Source organism: Stegostoma tigrinum, chromosome 10, assembly GCF_030684315.1.
Source record: "Stegostoma tigrinum isolate sSteTig4 chromosome 10, sSteTig4.hap1, whole genome shotgun sequence".
NCBI classification, from domain to species: Eukaryota; Metazoa; Chordata; class Chondrichthyes; order Orectolobiformes; family Stegostomatidae; genus Stegostoma; species Stegostoma tigrinum.
The window spans coordinates 36088810-36109538 of record NC_081363.1 but is presented as its reverse complement, the minus strand read 5'-3'; the positions used below and the strand labels follow the sequence as shown (position 1 = coordinate 36109538).

General features: G+C 39.1%; 1 protein-coding gene across 5 annotated transcripts in view; it reads left to right on the top strand.

Moving 5' to 3' along the window:
- LOC125455713 (ribosome quality control complex subunit NEMF-like) overlaps positions 1 to 20729 on the top strand; it is a 109624-nt gene that overhangs the window by 9426 nt on the left and 79469 nt on the right. For 4 of the 5 annotated variants that reach the window (XR_009446230.1, XM_048538060.2, XM_048538061.2 and 1 more), the window contains 5 exons: positions 4946 to 5048; positions 6890 to 7015; positions 11023 to 11171; positions 13386 to 13453; positions 20501 to 20590. Coding sequence is in view for 4 of the 5 variants with exons in the window: in XM_048538060.2 (XP_048394017.1) it covers positions 4946 to 5048; positions 6890 to 7015; positions 11023 to 11171; positions 13386 to 13453; positions 20501 to 20590 (536 nt within the window). In the remaining variant the exon portion in view is untranslated. The remainder of the gene's footprint in view (positions 1 to 4945; positions 5049 to 6889; positions 7016 to 11022; positions 11172 to 13385; positions 13454 to 20500; positions 20591 to 20729) is intronic. The other variant, XM_059649096.1, reaches the window with a different exon arrangement.

Below are 20729 nucleotides of genomic sequence, written 5' to 3'. Positions count from 1 at the left end.
GTGGAGGCATCTGAATGTAACTTTGAATGTAGTGCTGGGATATGGGTCAAGTAAGGGAGTTAAGGAAGAGAGAAAAGATGTGTTTCTCTGCTTTTGCTAAATTTTCACCATGTAGGAATAGTTTTTGTTTTAAATTCAACTACTAGCAGTTTCAGTGTGTATCTAGTCAATTCTATTCCTAAAGTGTAAAATAGTATAGGAACTTGTAGCAAAATTAGTAAAATACATAAGGGGAATAAATTATTGAATGCGGTATTTAAGTATCAAAACAGAAATTGTTGTAAAGGCGCAGCAGGTCTGACAGCATCTGTGGAGGGAAATCAGAGTCAACGTTTTGGATTCTGTGACCCTTCCTCAGAATAGTGAGTTGCCTTGGTCTTTTTTCATTTGGACGCAGGCTGCTTCCATGTCTGAGGAGTTGCGAATGATGCTAAACATTGTGTAATCATTAGTGAACAACCCTATGAATGACCTTATTGTATAGATCATTGATGAAGTTGTTGCAGATAGTTGGGCCTGGGGCCCAACTCCTGCATTGAAGTTCTGGGACAGAAATGACTGCTTTCCTAATTTGTACTAGGTATGACTCCAACCATTGCAGGGTTTATGCCCTTGATTCCCAATGACTATAGTTTTGCAAGGATTCATTGGTGCTACAATCAATCACATGTGGCCTTGATATCAGGAAAACTCGCTCTTGCTTCATACCTAGACTCTAGCTCTTTTGTCCAATTTTTGAACCAAAGCGGTAATGAATTCAGGTGCTAAATGCCTGGTCACTGATCAAGCTATTGCTAATCAAGTGCTGTATGATAGTATAGTTGATGACCCCTTCTAATGTTTATGGATTTGAGAAAAGAATAGTGGAGTGTTCATTGGCAGGTCGGATTTTGCCTGCCTTTTGCATGCAGGTCATAATGGGCAGTTTTCCAAATATTTGAGTAGATTAGAGTGTTGTAGCAAGTTTTGGAGCACAAACGTCTTTAGTACTAGTGTTGACAAACTGTCAATATGTTGCAGTATTGTTGCTTTCAGTTTCTTGATATCCCATGAGCGAACTGAATTGACTAAAGACTGTCATCTGTGATGCTGGAGTCCTCCAGAGGAAGTTGAGTTAGGTCATCTACTCGACACTCTGGCTGATGATCTATGCGAGCGATTCAGCCTTAAATTGTTGCACTAATGTGCTATGCTCTGCTGTCATTCTGAGGATGGGAATATTTTGTTTCCATCTCTAGTGAGTTGTTTAATTATCTACCGTTGGCTGTGATAGAACTTGAGTTTATGTCAGCTAGGTTGGTAATCTGCAATATGTTAGTGCTGAGATTGCAGCATGTATTTGAGTACAATTCTGCTGAAGACCCACTGTACCTCATGTCTGCCAAGTCTTAAGCTGCTAGATGTTTGTAATCTGTTCAATTTTGTATGGCAGTGTTGCCATACAACATAATGAACAATGCTGTTGATCTGGAGAGGATTTTGTTTCCACAAGGACTGCGTGGTGGTCATTCCTACTGGGTACGCTCATGGACAGAATCATCCACAGACTGTGTGGACCTGGTTTTCCCTCTTGTTGGTTTCCTCTTCACCTGTTGCAACCCAGTCTAGCAGTTATGTCATTTGAAGACCCATAGTAGTGGTGATGTCCAGCCCTTCTTGGTAATACATGCTGCAAGCCACACCCATAATGTACATTTTGTGCCCTTGCCACCCTTGGTGCTCTTTCAAATTGTTTTCGGCATGGAAGAGTACTGATTCATCAGCTGAAGTGTAGCAGTGTATGGTAATCAGCAAGCTTTTCCTTTTCCATGTTTGGCTTGATACAGTGAGACTTCATGGGGTCAGTGTCCCCCAGGACAATTTCTTACTTCACTGTGCTACCACCTCTGCTTGATCTGTCCTGCAGTAGAGCAGGCCATAACCAGGGATGTTGATGATGTCTGGGACTTTGTAAGCTGTGATTTTGTCAGTATGATTATTTCAGGCTGTTGCTTGGTTCTGTGACACAGCTGTCCCAGTTTTGGCAGAGCTTCCAGATGTATTCTTTAGAGTTTGTAGAATGAGAGGCAATGTAATTGAAACCTAAAAAATACTTAAGGTTAGATGGGGTAGATGCAGGTAAGGTACTTCCCTTAGTTGAGGAGTATATGAACATAAGTGGGATGCCATTCAGGACTGAGATGAGGAGAAGCATGTCTACGTAGATGTAAGTTTGCGCGCTGAGCTGGAAGGTTTGTTTTCAGATGTTTCATCACCATTCTAGGTAACATCATCACTGAGCCTCCGGTGAAGCGCTGGTGTTATGTCCCGCTTTCTATTTATGTGTTTAGGTTTCCTTGGGTTGGTGATGTCATTTCCTTTTCTTTTTCTCAGAGGGTGGTAGATGGGCTCCAAATCGATGTGTTTGTGGATGGAATTCCGGTTGGAATGCCATGCTTCTAGGAATTCTCGTACATGTCTCTGTTTGGCTTGCCCTAGGATGGATGTGTTGTCCCAATCAAAGTGGTGTCCTTCCTCATCTGTATGTAAGGATACGAGTGATAGTGCCCAGAAACCATTACCACTCTCCCCTACATCAAAGACATTTCCGAAATGACTGCCAGACTACTCAGACCCCTTGGCATCAGGGTAGCCCACAAACCCACCAACACATTAAAACAGCAGCTAATGAACTTAAAAGACCCTATACAGACAACAAACAAAACAAACGTCATGTACAAAATACCGTGCAAGAACTGTGACAAACACTACATTGGTCAAACAGGCAGAAAGCTAGCCACCAGGATACATGAACATCAACTAGCCACAAAACGACATGACCCACTATCACTAGTATCCTTACGTACAGATGAGGAAGGACAACACTTTGATTGGGACAACACGTCCATCCTAGGACAAGCCAAACGGAGACACGCACGAGAATTCCTAGAAGCATGGCATTCTAACCGGAACTCCATCAACAAACACATTGATTTGGAGCCAATCTACCACCCTCTGAGAAAAAGAAAAGGAAATGACATCACCAACCCAAGGAAACCTAACCAGATAAATAGAAAGCGGGACATAACACCAGCGCTTCACAGGAGGCTCACTGATGATGTTACCTAGACTGGTGACAAAATGTCTGAAAACGAACCTTCCAGCTCAGCGCGCAAACTTACATCCAGAACCTCACCCTGAGCTACAAATCTTCTCAAAACTCACTATGTCTACATAACGTTTCAATCTTTGGAGTTTTTTTCCCCAGAGTGCTGTGGAAACTCAGTCTTTGGATATATTTAAAGTAGAGAATGATATATTTCTGATTTCAAATGGCTTACTGGGTTATGCGGTTTGTGTGGATAAATCGAGTCGAACAATTCAATCAACTATGATTGTTATAAAGCTCAGAGCAGTCTTGATGGTCTGAATGGACTACTCCTATTCTGATCGTTTCTGTAGAGTGGGGGAGTACAAAACTAGGAAGCATGTTTTTAAGGTGAGAGGTAAAAGGAACCTGAAGGACAGCTTTATCACAAAGGGTACCTCATATCTGGAATGAGCTGCCAGGTACAGTTACAACACTTACCTGCCTAAATGTCTTTTAAGCGAGTAGGAAAGGTTGGAGGGATGTGGGCCAAACACAGGCAGGTGGGATCAGTTTAACTTTGGGAAACATGGTCACCATGAATGAAATAACAAGGTGTAGAGCTGGATGAACGCAGCAGGCTAAGCAGCATCATAGGAGCAGGAGAGTTGATCTTTCGGGCCTAGGCCCTTCTTCAGAAACTTTTCTGAAGAAGGGCCTAGGCCTGAAACGTCATCTCTCCTGCTCCTGTGATGCTGCTTGGCCTGCTGTGTTCGTCCAGCTCTACACCTTGTTTTCTCAGATTCTCCAGCATCTGTAGCTCCTACTGTCTCTCACCGTGAACGAGTTGGATTGAAGGGTCTGTTTCTATGCTTTATGCCTCTGAATATGCTAGTAAGGACGACTTTGCAGGGCTGAATCTAATGATCACCAATGAGAGGGTGGTGAATCTTTGCAATTCTTCTCCTCAAAAGGTAATAAAAGAACTATGTTTGAGTATTTTTTTTAAAGGAGATATAGGGTAGATCCTTGATAATGTGGCAATTCTATGGCTTTAAGTGGTGTATTTTGACCTAGTTTTTTATGAGAGATTTTGAGCAATAGGTATCAAGCTGTCTTCTCCAAGCCAATAAAGTAAATAGCTTGTGAGCTCTTGGAATTTTTAAAAATTAGAACAGTAGAAGCAGGATGAATGGGTGGGATTAGGCTCCCACAGAACCAGTTTAGTTTTCAGTAGTTGGGGTTTTGAAGTTGGTTGTGGAAAACTGTTACGTCTCTCTCTGCTACCAGAATTGCATGTGAAACAGTCTGCTTTACTGACTTTGCCACAGTTGTATTTATGGGATGTTACTATATTGGAACACTTGCTGTTTAGTAAATAATAATATATTGTGTTACGTTTTCCAGTAGAGTTAGTTATACTAATTCTTTATTTCTTTTGTTTATATTTTAACTGTAGGATAAGAAAGTATATTTTACTTAAAACGAAGTAATTTGCATTGAAGTACACCTGGAATACAGCATCTTACACTTGCCTTTAACTTAGATAAAAGTTATGGTCTAGGCTATCTCCTCGTTTTATATTTGCAGGGGGTTTAGTCTAGTCCACAACTTTCACCCTTTTTGCTTAGTTATCAGGGATGCGAAGGAATGTGAAATAATCAGTTCAGCCATCGTGTTTTGAATGGAGGAGCAGCTTTGAGGGGCCTGCTCTTGTTTTGGCATTAGAGACTTGATGGGCCAGAGGGCCTCTATACTGTGTGATTCTACAGTTCCTAATTCATGTAATTGCAAAGTTAGTTTACTGTGCATATATTAACAGACTCCCACACTTTATAGCTAGCTTGTTTCTTTTCTGTCTTTTTTTCCATTTTGCAGGCCAGAATCAAAAGCTGTGCTTTTGGTTGAATCTGGTATCCGGATCCACACAACTGAGTTTGAATGGCCGAAGAATATGATGCCTTCAGGCTTTGCAATGAAGGTAAAAAGTGATCATCACTTACAGTAGAATTCTTAGTTTTATAAATTTACCACATTTTTAGTAAGTTTTGTTAGTTTCACTGCATATTGAACATCTGTAGCCTTAACAAAAGCAAAGTTGCTGGAAAAGCTCAGCACGTCTGGCAGCGTTTGTGAAGGAGAAAGAGTTTAACGTTTCGAGTCCAGTGACCCTTTCTCAGAACTGACGGTGGCTGGGAAAATGTCAGTTTATATGCAGAAAAAGGGGAGATGGGGTAGGGAATAAGTAATAGGGTAGTGTCTCAAGAGAGAGAAGAGCAGTTGGACAGACAAAGAGTTGATAATGACCAGTTCTGAGGGAGGGTCACCAGACCCAAAGTGTTAACTCCTGTTTTTTTTCCTTCACAGGTGCTGCCAGACCTACTGAGCTTTTCTAGCAACTTTGTCTTTGATCCTGATTTACAACATCCGCAGTTCTTTCAGCTTTATTTGATAATATAAGGCTGGGAGGGCGAATAGTTGTAAATGGTGACTATAATTAATAACAGGTAACTGGGACATGGGAGAGTTTCAGTCCTAAAATGATTGAACTCAAACTCTCTTGGTTGAGTTCAGTCATTTTAGGGCTGAAACTCTTCCATGTCGCAGACCCCCCACCCCTTACACCAGGTCTTGTTACCACACAGCCTGCCATTACACAATATCTGTTATTAGTCACAAGTAGTCCCCATCAACAACTGTTCATCCTCCCAGCCTGATCGTTATCAACTCTTTGTCTGTCCACCTGCTCTTCTCTTTCTTTAGGCTCTATCCTATCGTTTACGACGTGCCTCATCCCCCTCCCCTTTTACAGCACATAAACTGACATTTTCCCAGCCAACATCAGTTCTGAGGAAGGGTCACTGGACCCAAAACGTTAACTCTGATTTTTCCTTCACAGATACTGCCAGATCTGCTGAGCTTTTCCCACAACTTTGTGTTTGTTCCTGATTTACACTATCCGCAGTTCTTTTGGTTTTTATCTGTATCCTTAATATATAATTATATCTTCCATTTAGTTCAAGTCTGTAGCATCTTCCAAGTAATAACTGAAAGTACAGGTGGTAGTTTAGCAACCATTTGAATTCATTTTTTTTCCCCAAAAGAATTCTTATTTTCATTATCTTGGTGGATATGAGCTTTACAATTACAACATCTATAGAACGGGAAACATAAGCTATTAGAGCCAGTCACATGAAGTAATTTTACTGTTGTTGAGTTAAATGATTGTTTTGGGAGAGACTTAGAAACAGTGCTTTTAATTGTAAGAATGTGTGTTTTTTTTCTTCATAATTTAGTTAATTCCCATTGGCAGAAAGGTTTTAAACCGGAGGACACCAACTTAAGGTGAATGGCAAAAGGAGCAATGGCAACAAAAACTTGTCCAACTGATGGAGCTAGACTGCAATGCTTGGGAACATGATGGAGGCTAATTCGATTCTAAAATTCAGATGGGAATTAGATAAGCATCTGAAGAGAATATACAGGGCTGTAGAAAAAGGATGCAGTTATTTGTTGGTCAGTTTGCTCTTGCAGAGAGTTGGCATAGTCATTGTTGGTTGAATGGCTTCCTCTTTTCATTGTTTCTACATTGTTTTATAAAACAGCTTTAAAAATACTCTCTGGTTACTGAATCTGTCAAATATGCTGTGTTTATTTTGAAATTTAAATGAGAAATGGCAGATCTTCCTGTTTCCCTCTAGTCCCGATTCAGTCACAAAATAGACATCCTCTCCTTTCTCCTATCAGTCTCACCTTACTTTCGGTGTTTAATTTACAGAGAATCTTTGCGGAAACTGATTTTTATTTTCCTTTTGTTTACAGTGCCGTAAACATTTGAAATCACGGAGATTGATCCACATTAAGCAACTTGGTGTTGATAGGATAGTTGATTTCCAATTTGGCTCTGATCAAGCAGCCTATCACTTGATCGTTGAACTATATGACCGAGTAAGCCACTCAAATTCCCTTTTCTTTACATGTTTTGGGTAGGTTCACTGTTGTACAAAATTGACAACATTTCAGATTTCAGGCAAAAAAAAACTATTAAATGTGGGCATTCTTCCTCATTCTTTTGTGTTTCATGTTTCTTGGGATAAGCCTCAGGTTTCTGTAAATAATACTGCAATTGTCGTTAGTTGTCCATTTGGACAAAAAATAATGTTATTGTATACCAGATTGAATTATTTCGAGTATTTGGTATAGTTCTGATTTTACTTTTTTTTTTCTATTTCGTTTGTGTGTACATATACATACTCATTTGAAGAATAGCATGCTCTAAACTATAATTCTTTCAAATGTGGATTCTTTATCTTTAAGATTTTTGGTGCTTGGAATGCTGCAAAATGTCTGTGTATCTCGGTAGATACCATGTAGAGATTCTGTACAACTTTGCCTGATTTGAGATGGAGGCTGAGTGAATATATCTGGGAATTAGGTGCACAGGGGAGAAAGAGCTACTATAATATAGAGATTTCTGTCAGAAGTAAAGTGCGCTGAGTGGGAAGGAAGTGCTCCTACTTGTTTTCATTAAGTTAACTCTCTGGTACTAAACTTATTGGAGGCAATCTTTTTAAATTGCTACTTTCAGTAGCTAACTGAAAACACCAGGGAAGTAGGGGTCATTTTCTTATTCACAAGATGAGGGCATCACTAGTTAGGCCAGCCCTAGCTACCCAAGGGGTATTTAAGAGTCTACTGTTTGCTGCGCATCTGGAGTCGCCCGTAGTGCAGATCAGCTAAGGATGATAGTTTCCTTGTTTCGTTTCCTTTCCTAAAGGGCATTAGTGAACCAGATGGGTTTTTTTCACCTGACAATTAACAATGGTTTCATGGCCATCAGTAGACTCTTATTTCCAGATTTTTATTCAATTTAAATTCCACCATTTGCCATGACGAGACTAGAACCAGGTCCCCCAGAACATTGCCTCGTCTCTAAATTAATACTGTAGTGAACGGTTTCCTCCCACAGTCCAAAGGTGTGCAGGCTAGGTGAATCGGCCATGCTAAATCGCCCGTAGTGTTCAGGGATGTGTGGGTTATAGGGGAATGGGTCTGGGTGGGATGTTCCAAGAGGCGGTGTGGACTTGTTGGGCCGAAGGGCCTGTTTACACACTGTAGGGAATCTCATCTCATCTAATACAACTGGACCACTCCCTTCCCATGGTAATAAAGTAATATAAGCAATTCAAAGCAGATAAAATAAATGTAAGGAAGGAAAAGTTAAGACGTAGCAGTGCGGCTTAGTCGAGTGGAATGCATGGCCTGTAATATGTTAGAAGTCCTGACCCCCTGGTATCCATAGACAGCCACCGGTGTAGGAAGAAAATTGTGAATAGCACAGTCAGTGAGGTGGTCACACCACACCTTAAGGACCTGGAAGCAGAAAGGAAAAATGTGACTGCCACGAAGTGCGAAAGTCCTCGGTAGTCTTGTTCACAAATTAGTGTTTTTTTTGGGATGGTGAAAATGCTGTTTCATCAAGGAACTGCATTCAGAGCTACGTTTGTGGCACCATACGCAGCTCAGCTGTATCTTTGTAGGTGGGTGATGGTGGGGGTGTAGAAAAAAGAGAAGAGCAGTTGTGGAGGATTTCTCAATTAGAAAGTAATGAAGTCTAAATAGGGATTGTGTATGCATGTATTTGCAGAGCCTAGCTAATAAAGTTGAGGAATTAAAGGCACAGACTACCATGTGGAAATAATATTGTGGTGATTATTTAACACCAGTTCTGCCTTTCCTGGCTGAAGGAAAGGCAGAACTGGTGTTAAATAATGCTGGATGCAAAATACTTAAAAGGTAGAAAAGGAAGAAAGGAGGAGGGATGGCTAACTTGTTTAAGGAGTGCTTTGCAGTGCTGAAAAAAGAGGATGTGTTGAAGGATTCAAGGACAGAATCAATTTGACTAGAGCTGAGGAAGAAAAATGGTTCATTTCTATTACTTGATTTAGTGTTTAGATACCAACTAGTGGGAAGGATGTAGATGAACAAATCTGCAGCAAAATCAGGGCAGTGCTACCATTATAGAGTAGAGTAGTTATAATGGGGGATTTTAAATTCCCAAATCTAGATTTGGAATACTGATGATGTAAGTCAACAATAAGGTGCAAGTGTTTCTAGACTATGTTCAGGAGAATTTCCTGCCGCAGCATGTGTCCACCCTGCAAGAAACGTACATTAAGAACAGAAATGCTGAAGGAATTCAGAAAGCCTAGCAGCATATATGGAGAGACAGAATCAATGTTTCCAATCCGATTTTCATTCTTTTCCAGAATTGAAATGGGCTGGGATATTTGTGATTTTTCTGCTGTTGACAGTAGTGGGGGAGAAGTAAGCAGAATAGGTGAGGCTGCTGAAAGCAAAGGAACGGGATTATTAATGATAGTAAAGGAGAGATAGAGATGTAAAATGTGTAAATTATAGGTGTGAAAAGAAAATGGCCCTGCTCTGCAGGGAGCAAAACCTAACGAAGTGGAGTGGTTATAATCAGACATCAGGTACAAGAAGCCATCCCATAACATTTGAACTTTACAGCTTCAATTAAATGGTAGGACACAAAGAACACACAAGTTTGTCCTTTGTACCAGTTAGAGGTCATGCTTTGAAGTTGTTGAACTTAATATTGAGTCTTAGAGTCTAAGTTTCTTAAGTGGAAAAATGAGGTGTTCTTCCATCTTGCATTGAGTTTTGTTGGAGTGTTGTAGTGGGCCTAGGATTAAAGCGTCAGCATGGGAGCAAGATGATTTATTGAAATGGCAAGGTTGCTGTTATTCTTAAAGATAGAACTCCCTACACATTAAAGAGCAATGTTTGAGTACTGTCATGGTATATTTCCTGAAAAGGGAAAGCTAGGACAAACAATTCCCGAACTCCCCTGGATAACAGTTCTGATCCCAGCTGATGTTGTTTTGGCCTGCTCCCATCCTAGGCTGAAATCTGGCTTAATAGAACAGCTTTTATTTTGGTTTTAATGAGGTGGTCTGTCTATGAATTACAAACACACAATATTGCAGAAGTTTGTTATGCAAAATAATTATTGTGCAAAAGAAATGAAGATAATCTAGAAGAAACAAAACCAAATGTCCGTCATGTTTAAAGATTTCAAAATAAATATATTCCCATTTATTGCAAAAAGCACTTCTTCACATATCCCAAAAGCAACCCTTTATATTGCTCACACAGGAGAGAATCTCCCTTGTTTGTCAACTGCAAAGGTTTAATTTAATTTTGACTTCAATTCTCAGTCTGCCTCTTCGTGGAGCCTTTGTGCACCTGAGTTTAAACTTTCTCAGCTACAAATAATCCCTTTAGAGTTTTGCCCAAACTTTTAGTCTGGATCTGTTACAAAATTCCTTGCTGAGATTTTTTAGAACATTTCTTCCCTTTACAGGAGCAATACTTTATGCATCCATCTTCTATAAACCCTTCAGAATTCTCCAAACTGAATGGTTTATTTATAAGGTTTTCGGGGTTTCACCTGATGCTTAAATAATAGTCAGAATCTTTAAACAGAGAGTCTAATATATGACAATAAGTAATATGTTCACTTGTTATCTCTCCCGATGTAAAGTTATTTGTTAAAATGAGGAACTTGCTGCCTTGGATAGTGCTTAAAGCAAATTAACATAGCTACTTTCAAAAGAAAAGAGATGAATACATGAGACAAGCTGAGTTAGACTAAACGGAATGGAAGAAATTTGTGTGTCTAAATGGCCTGTCTTTGTGATTTTTTTTTCTTTTTCCCCACAGTTAGTTGATATCAGCCTCCTTAATGCTGACTGGTACAAAGGACAAACTTGTGTTTTCTTCGTGTCCTACCATTTAATTGAAGCTGTAAAATTCAAATGTTATGGGATGGCTTCTTGTACCTGATGTTTTCAAAAAATTTGAATCTACTTGTGATTCTTTGTTTCTACCATGATTTTTAATTTTAATATTTTCTATCTGTCTACTTGCAGGGTAACATAATCCTCACTGACAACGAGTATACAATTCTAAATCTCCTGCGTTTCCGTACTGATGAGGTACAAGATGTGAAGTTTGCTGTTCGTGAACGATATCCTGTTGATCATGCTAAAGGTCCAGAGCCTCCACTACCTTTAGAGAGGTACTTTTATCATGCAAATGATTAAAAATTAATGAAATCTAGATATATTTATGGCATTGCCTTAACTTTGTAATGTTTCTGGTGGATGAAGTGTTATACTTTGCTTCAAGCAATACTTTTCAATTCAAGTACCCAACTTGATTTTGTAATGAAGATGAATTTTATTAAGTGTGATGACATCTGTGGTACCTAAACTTTATTATGTTATTTAGGAGATCAGGTATTCAACATTAAAACATGTTTTTCCTGACCAATCATGTGCTTTGTATAAAGTTACAACTACTTGGGATTGTCCAGACAGATTATCAGTTTGTAAATAAAGCATTGTTGTCCCCGTCTTTGTAATATTTTCAGCCCCTCAAACTGTTTGAGATCTTTGCATTGCTTCAACTCTACCTTCTTGCGTTTCCCTGATTTTACTTGCTCCATGAGTGATGGTTGTGCCTTCAACTGCCTGGGTCCCGAGTTCTAGAATTGCCTTCTTGAACCTTCCTTGCTTTATTTGTAATGCGCCTCTTACAACCCATCTCTTCCCTGTCCGTGCTGTTTGCTTGACCCTTGTAATGAACTTCCAATACACATTCACTATCACCAAGACTACGTACTTCCACCTTTACCTCCAAACTTGTCTTCATCATTTGCTGCTGAAACCTTTTTACCCATGCCAAAGCTACATCTAGATTTAACTATTCTGATGCTATCCTGGCCAACTTCTCAGTTTGCACCCTTCAAAAACTTTTGCTCAAACTTAAGACATGATGATACAAAAATTCTGCTGTCCAAGTCCTCTTCGGTCTGCTCTTCCTCTTCTCATTTGTGGTGTGCCTGTCTCTTCGACAAAGCTATTGACTATCAATTCTGAAATCATTGGCAATTTTTTTTGTTCATTGTTTCAGATTCCCTGTTATGAGCGTGCATTAAATAACACTTTATGAAATTGTGAAAGGATTTAGAAAGCAGTATGTGATATTGGAGTTTTGTATCAGCCATTTCTTTTAAAAACAAAAACAATTGACTACATTATCTCGTACCTGTTTAATGTTGGAAAGATACAGAGCAGAATGAACAAAATTACAAGACAATTTTCAAATCAGGTGTAGAATGGGCATATATTTGATGGAGCGCCTCAACATCTACCTGGAACCAGAGTTGGGAGGCCTGAACTATTTAAAACTTGAGGCTTTTTAAAAAATAACCCTGCAGTTTTCACCTTGCAAGAATACTACTGTTCAGATGGGGAAGGCAAATATTTTTTAAATTTAAACTCTATGATACTGTTTCAATAGATTTTAAACTTCATCTTTTGTGTTTAGGATGACTGGCTCAACCCCTCATCAATTACAGAATGAATACTTCAACAAATTTTCAAGCCCTTATTTAATATTTGTTTCAGTAGTTTGAAAATGTTGTAGACTTGGTGATAGATGAGATGAGTGCAGTAGTGTGTCTGTTTTCCCGCTTATTTAAACATTGAGGAGTGATTCATTCAGCATTAATTCAGTTGTATTTCAGATTGTCACTAGCTACAAGGTATTGAATTGAGTTTCCTTTCTCATCCCCAGATGAAAGTAAAGTTGTACAAAGCACACCGTGAATAGAACTTAATCCACTTGTATTTCAGTATTCTGTTCATCTCTGGGACCTGAAATAATGCTGGCAGAGATATACCCATTAGAAAGGGAATTCATCCAGAATTAGTGGAAAGTATTTTGCTGCAGGACTACTGGAGTGGTGATGGCAAATGGCCTAGTATCCCTTTTGATTGCTATCCAACATTGGCCAAAAAATAGCTCAATCCACTGATCCTGTTTGCCTGTCCTTTTAAAAGGAAGTGATTGTTTTTCCAGAAGTACAAAAAAGTTATTGATTGTTTGAATCTGAGAGGACTTGGACCATCCTTGGAATACATTTCTTCGGGCGTAACGTTTAGGGCTGCAGCAGGTAGTACATTCCGCAGCAAAAAAAAATGATGGAAAACTTTCTGAAATCAATTCAATTTGCATTTTAATTCAATAAGACCCCTTTGCGGAAGTAAGTACACACAAAATGAAAAGGGGGACATTGTTTTGATCTTAGGAACTAATTTAACCAGATTCAGTCCAGTAGAAAATTCCTGCATAACGTAATTTTCAATTTCCAATTGATGCACCTATATATTGAAATAATTAAGGTTTCCATTCTTTGTAATTGTTGAAATTTCTAATTGTTCTATAGGTTGAGCGAGGTCTTGGCTAATACACCGAAAGGAGAACAAATAAAGAAAGCACTCAATCCCCACCTTTGTGAGTTTTTAAAAAAAAGTGCAGTAGATAAATTATCAAAATCAAGAAATCTGAGGTGCCAATATGCTAGTTGTGTTATAATGTGCTTAATGGGACGTGGAAAAAAAAATTGAGAAAAGTAAGTATTCAAGTATTGCAGATACAGAATAAAATACTGCAGATGCTGGAAATAAAAATTAAAATCAGAAAATGCCAGAAAATGAAGCTAATCAGACAGTACATGTGGAGATCAAATCAAGAGTTAATGTTACAAGTCTCATCAGAACTGGAAAAGTTTTTGTTGTAACAGATTTTAAGTAGGTTGAAAGACTAGGGTTTAGGGGGATATGGATCAAATGCTGGCAAATAGGACTAGATTAATTTAGGGTATCTGACTGGCATGGACAAGTTGGACTGAAGGGCCTGTTTCTGTGCTGTATTTTTCTATGGCTGTGACCTAAAGGAAAGGTGCAAAAGTATCAACACAGCAAACCTAGATATAGAAACTGTTTTGGTGGAACTAAAAAGCAGAAAGGAGTGATAATCATTGGGAATTATCTATAAGTCTTCAAACAATGGAGGTAAGGTAGGGCTCAACATTAAATGGAAACTTTAGAGAAGCCTCCAACTAGGGCACTGTTAGTAATCATGGGTGATTTTAATCTACATGTGGACTGGACAAACTCTATTAGCAATAATACAGTGGCAGATCAATTTCTGGATTGTGTGCAAGATATTTTTTCTTTAAGAGTATTACTTCAAGGACCCAACTAGGAATGGGCTATCCTAGATTTGGTACCATGCCAAGAGAAGGGATTAATTAATTTTGTTGTGAAGGTTTCCTTCGGGAAGAGGGGTCATAACATTCAATTCTTCTTTGAGTTCAAAAGTGAAGTTGTCCAATTCAAAACTAAATTCTGAAATCTAAACCAAGGAAACTACAAAGGTATGAAGGGTGAGTTGGTTATGGTTGTATGGGTAATTTCATTGAAAGTCATGACTGGCAATGGCTAATATTTAAGGGACAAATATATGCATTGCGATGGTTGTGTTTTTGCATAAGCAGGGAACAACAGGAAAAGTAGCCCAACGATGGTGAACAAAAGAAATTAGGATATTATTAAGTCCAAAGAAAGTTGCTGAAAAAAAAGGTAGTTAGACTGGGATTGGGTGCAGATTGGAACTCAGTAAAGAAGAACCAACCAATTTAAGAAAAGAAAACAAGTAACCTGTTAAGGAACATAAAAGTGGACCGAAAGCTTGTAGAAGTATGTGCTTAAAAAAGAAAATTGAAAGCAAATGCAGGTCCCTTACAGCCTGGAACAGTATAAATGATAACTGAGAACAAACAAATGATTAAACAATTAAACAACCATTTTAGTTCTGTCTTCCGGGAAAAGACACAACTGCTCAAATGTTAGGGAAACATGGGTCTCATGAGGAGGAATTAAAGGAGAATAGTATTAATCGAAAGGTGGTGCTGGAAAAATTAATGGTATTGAAACTGATTGCACCCTGAACTTTATAATCTGCATCACAGAGTACTCAATAGTGGATATGCTGGCTGTCATCTTCCAAAATCCAGTAGATTCTGGAATTGTCCTGGCAAATTTGAGGATGGCGCATACATCCTCATTATTTTTAATGAGGGAAGGAAATATAGGGGATTACAGACTATGATTAGTTTAACATACATAGTAGGGAAAATTCTAGAGTCTTTTGTAAAGTATGTGATAACAGGGCATTTCGAATATATCAATGAGATTAGACAAAGCATGGATTTACGAAGGAAAACCGTTTTTGACAGCTCTACTGGAGTTTTGAGTATAAAACTAATAGAATTGATAAGGATGCCGTGTATTTGGCTTTTCAGAAAGCCTTTAATAAATTCCAATTTAAGACATTATATTGGTGAACATGGGTTTGGGGTAATATATTGTCATGGATTAAGAATTGGCTATGAGACAAGAGACAGCCTAGGATTAAGGGTCTGAAGAAGAGTCTAGACCCGAAACATCAGCTTTCCTGCTGTGTTTATCCAGCTCTGTACAGTGATATCTCGGATTCTCCAGCGTTGGCAGTTCCTACTATCTCTGTAGGAATGAATGGGCCTTTTACAGAAAAGAAGTCAATAACTAGTGGGTACCACAGGGTTCAGTGCTTGGGTGCCAGCCATTTGCACTGTATATCAACAATCTTGATTTGTGAATCAAATGTAATATTTCCAAATTTGTTGACCACAAAACTAGGTGGCATTGGGGATAAGTGTGATGTTATCCAGTTTGGCAAGAAAAGTGAAATTGCAGACTGTCATGTGACAGATTTTGGGAAATATTGATCACAACAGAACCTGAGTGGCCTTATACACCAATCACTGAAATAAAGCTTTAAGTGCATCTTGTAGTTTAGAAGGCAAGTGGCTTGTTGGCCTTCATTGCAAAAGTGATTTGAATGCAGGAACGAGCATATCTTACTGCAGTTGTATAGACTGAGATGAGGATCCAACTGTACTGTGTGCAGTTTTGGTCCCTTTATGTAGAAGATCATCGATCATAGAATCCCTACAGTGTGGTTACAGGCTCTTCGGCCCAGCAAGCCCACACCGACCCACCCCCCCCCATAAACACACATAATCTATACATCCCTGAACACTATGGGCAATTTAGCATGGTCAATCCACCTTGCCCGCACATCTTTAGATTGTGGGAGGAATCCGTAGTACCTGGAGGAAACCCTCGCAGACATGGGGAGAACACGCACACTCCATACAGACAGTTGCCCGAGGGTCGAATTGAACCCGAGTCCCTGGCGCTGTAAGGCGGCAGTGCTGAAACTGAGCCACCGTGCCACCCAAATGTAGGAATGGATATACTTGCAGTGAAGGTTGAGCAGACTGTTTTTTTTATGGAAGGGCAAGATTGTTGCGTAGGTGAGATTGGGTTGGCTATGCCTGAATTCATTGGAGTCTAGGGGATATGACTGATATTTATAAAATGCAACAAAGTTTGACAAACTGGAAGCAGGAATGATGTCTCCACTATCTGGGAATGTATAGAACAAGAGAACACAGTCTTCGGAAATGAACTAGGCCGCTGAGGAGAAATGTGGTCACTTAAAGGGTGATGAGTCTACCTTGCTTTGGAGGCCAAGTCACCGAATAGGTTTAAAGAAAATAATAGATTTCTGCAAATTAAATCATCAAGAAGTGTGGCAAGCAGGCAGGAGGATGATATTTAGATTGTGTATCAGCCACAATCCTCCTGAGTAATGGAGCATGTTCAATGGGCTGAATGACCTCCTAATCCAATGTTCTGTATTTCTATCAGCTATCCTCTTCCCCTTTTCTTTGGCAATCTATCATCATAACTGCAATTTCTCACCCCCGATCCATTACTGTAAAACAGTTTTGAACTTCCCTGCCACCTGTAGTGATTTTATGCACATTTACACCCAGGTTTCTCTGCTCCTGCATACACTTTAGGATTGAATCCTTTGTTTTATACTGATTCTCTAAGTTCTTACTACCCACATGTATCAGCTCACACTTCTCTGCATTGAACTTCATCTGCCACCTATCTGCCTACTGTGACAACTTGTCAGTGTCATTTCAGTTTTACACAGTCTTCCCCACAATTTACAGTGATTCCAGGTTTTGTATCATTTAGAAACTTGGAAATTGTCCCCTCCATACCAAGTTCCAGATTGTCAACATATATTAGGAAAAGCAGGGTTCCTAAAACTAATCCCTGGAGAACCCTACCATGAATGATTCTCCAATTCAAAATATCCATTGACCATTACACTTTGTTTGCTATCCCTCAACTAATTTTTTTTTAAACCCCTATTGCTATTGCCCCTTTTAATTCCATGAGCTATAACTGTTCTTACAAGTCTGTGTGGCACTAAATTTAACACCTTATGGAAGTCCATGGGCACCACATCAACAGTTTTGCCCTCATCAGCACACTGTTATTTTTCCAATAAACTCCAGCAAGTTAGTTAAATACAGTTTCCTCTCAAGAAATTCCTACTGCTTCTTAATTTACTCTCCTCTTGTCATGCGACTGTTAATTCTACTCTGAATAATTGTTTCAAGAATTTTGCCCACCTCTAAAATTTAAACTGACTAGTTGCACTTGCAGATCTTAACATGTATCCTTTCTCTAAACGTAGATGTGACATTTGCCATTCTCTAGTTCTCCAATAACACTCGAGTTCAAGGAATACTGAAAAATTACAGCCAGTGCATCTTCAGTTTTCACTTTCACGTTCTTCAGTATCCTTGGATGCATCTCATGTGGTCCTGGTGTCTCATCAAATTTAAGTATACGTGGCATATTCATTACAGTCACATCATTTTATCAATTTTAAACCATTCTAATGACTGTCCTTCATCTCTGTTTCCCTGGCTCAGGCGGCATCACCTTCCTTATAAAGACAGATGCAATGCATTAATTTAACACCTCAGCTATGTGTAAATAATCTTTTTGATCTCTAATCATACTCATGTGCTCCTTTTAACATCCTTTTTCTATGTGCCTACAGATGACTTTGGGATTTCACTTTGTTTGCTGCTAGACTTCTTTCTTAATCTGTCTTCCCTACTTCGATTTGCATTTTCACTCCCCTTTGAGCTTCCTGTATTCAGATTAGTTCTCATTGTATTTTCTACCTGGCATCTGTTATAATCTGTTATAAGCACACTGCTTTTCTGTTTTTTTTTTCTCTTAATTTCTGTCTCCTTTTCAGGCAGGGAGCTCTGGTTTGTTTGTCCTACCTTTTGTCCTCAACTATGTCTGAACTGTCTCATCTTTGAAGATAGCCCATTGTTTAGCTAAAGATTCCCCCACCCAACCCTTGGTTCCAGTCTATCCAACCTATTGTTCTTGCCACATTAAAATAATCTATCTTCCAGTGAATTGTTTTACCTTGGGTTGTCCTGTCCCATTGTCATTCTGAACAATATGATGCTATGAATACTGTGCCCTAGGTTCTCCCCCCACTGACACTTGCTGTACATGGCCCACCTTGTTTCCAAGAGTTGGGTGCAGTCTGTCTTTTTTCTTGTACTGAACAAGTACTGCTGTAGAAAATTCTCCTGAACACAGTGTAGGAATACTTGTCCCTCTGGGCTCTTTACACTACAGTACCACTATTTCAGTCAAATTTGGGTAGTTAATGTTCCTCATTGCAGTTACTGTATGATACTTTTACCTTGCTATAATATCCTTGCAGATTTTTTCCTGTACACCCTTCCACTAATTGGTAGTCTGTAGATCATGCTGAGCAATATGATTGCATCCTTCTTGGCCCTTTGTTCTGGCCAAACCAACTCTGTCTGTGAATACTGCTGAGAAATCCTTTCTACTGCACCCCAATGCTGTCTGGAACCTGAGAAAACAGTTTTTCTTTTTCCTATCTTTTCTAGACGCCATATAGTGGGGAATATTTAAATCCAGACCTATCTTTACTTGAGTCATGTCCCTGTTATAGCTTGAGAATCATTATTCTACACTTGAAACTTACAATTCTTATTGACTATACTGTGTGCATTAGAATAATAGTGTAACCCTGATTTATATCTGATTTCCTTTTCCTTTCTTGTCTCTGCGGTCTTATTGTATAATATATTTTCTGATTTACACAGTCCTGCTGAATTTGTTTGAAATCCTCCCAACAGCACTAGCAAAGCACCCTTACAGGAATTCAGCCCCAGGCTATGTTCAGGTGTAATCTGTCTAGCCTGTACAGGTGTGATTGTTTCCAATGCCCCAACAATCAAAAGTCCTACCTCTTGTACTATCTTTCCAGCCACGCGTACTGTTTTATCCTTTTTCTTTATATACACATACTTGGGCACTGGGGTAATGTTTTCAAGTTCCACCTTGATAATTTTCTATCTAGCTCCATAAATTTTGCCTGCAGGACCACACAGCCAGTCCTGCCAATTTCATGGGTACCAGCGTGGACCATGACCTGTGGATCTGCGTTATCTTCTCTCTATCCTGTTTCTCTTGGACTACTTTGTGGTCACCCATTCCCTGTATGCCTCATCCTGTGGAGTGATCATCTCTCTGAACGTACTATTTACATAGTTCTATGCCTCATGGATGCACCATAGTGATTCCACCTGTTGGTCTAGCACCGAAATCTGTAGTTAGTGACGTGTGCTTGTATAGATTATGTGGGAAGTTGTGGGCAATTTGCATGTCATAGGTTGGGCATTCTACTTAGCTGTGTTGCCATACCATACTTGTGTACAATTTGCTATAAACTTTAAATGTTCTTGTTGTAGATTGTCTGTCTGTCTGTCTGTCTGTCTGTCTGTCTGTCTGTCTCCCAATTGACGCCAGTCTTTAACAGTGACTGCTCAGGAAGCAATCCCTTCTCCACCCTCGGCAAGCCTAACTTGTTGCATTGGATTTTATTTAAAGCATCTTTCTCCTTTGTTTACTGTGCGCCTTTCATGACCATCAACTGGGATTAAATCCCAAAGTTTCTGGCTCAGAGATAAGGACGCTCAGCACTATACCCCAAGACCTCTACTGTTTGTAGCCTGTAATTATCTCCTGTTGGATACCAGGGCATAGTGCTGGCTTCCGAGATACGTCTAAGCAGTGTTTTTTAAAAAAAATCAGCTTTCCAGAGAAACAAAAACAGAAATTGCAGGTGAAATTCTGGCAGCATCTTTGGGGAGAAAGCAGAATTAATGTTTTAGTTCCGATGAAGAGTCACTGAACTTAGATTGCGAACTCTACTTTCTCCCTCAGGTGCTACTGGACCAGCTGAGGTTGGCAAGCACTTTGTTTTTGTTTCACATGTCCAGCATCCGCAGTTCTTTGTTTTATTTAGCTTTCCAGAGTATGTGGACTGATGTGATATGTAGAATATAAGTTTTAACCATATGTGGAATGTGATTAATACACAAATCAGCATTGAGCCTGTAATAAAGTATATTTAAAGTGTCTAGCAATCTTTCAAATTGGATATTGACAATATAGTTTGATTGACTTTTGATTTGAAATGTGAAATTTCCTATCTAAACTTTCCTGTTTGTTCATTTTAAAGCTTGTGGAGCAACATTGATTGAGCATTGCCTGATGAAGTTTGGATTCTCTAGTAATGCAAAAATAGATGACGATTTTGATTTGTCCAGAGGTAAATCTGTAGGAACTGTGAAATTTCTCTCTGGTTTTTGAATTTTGCTTTTTTTTGTTTGTTTGCTATTCAAACTGTTTCTGTTTTTATAAAGTGTACTTTTGTCTTTAAATTTATCACTGTATTTTGAAATGGATTA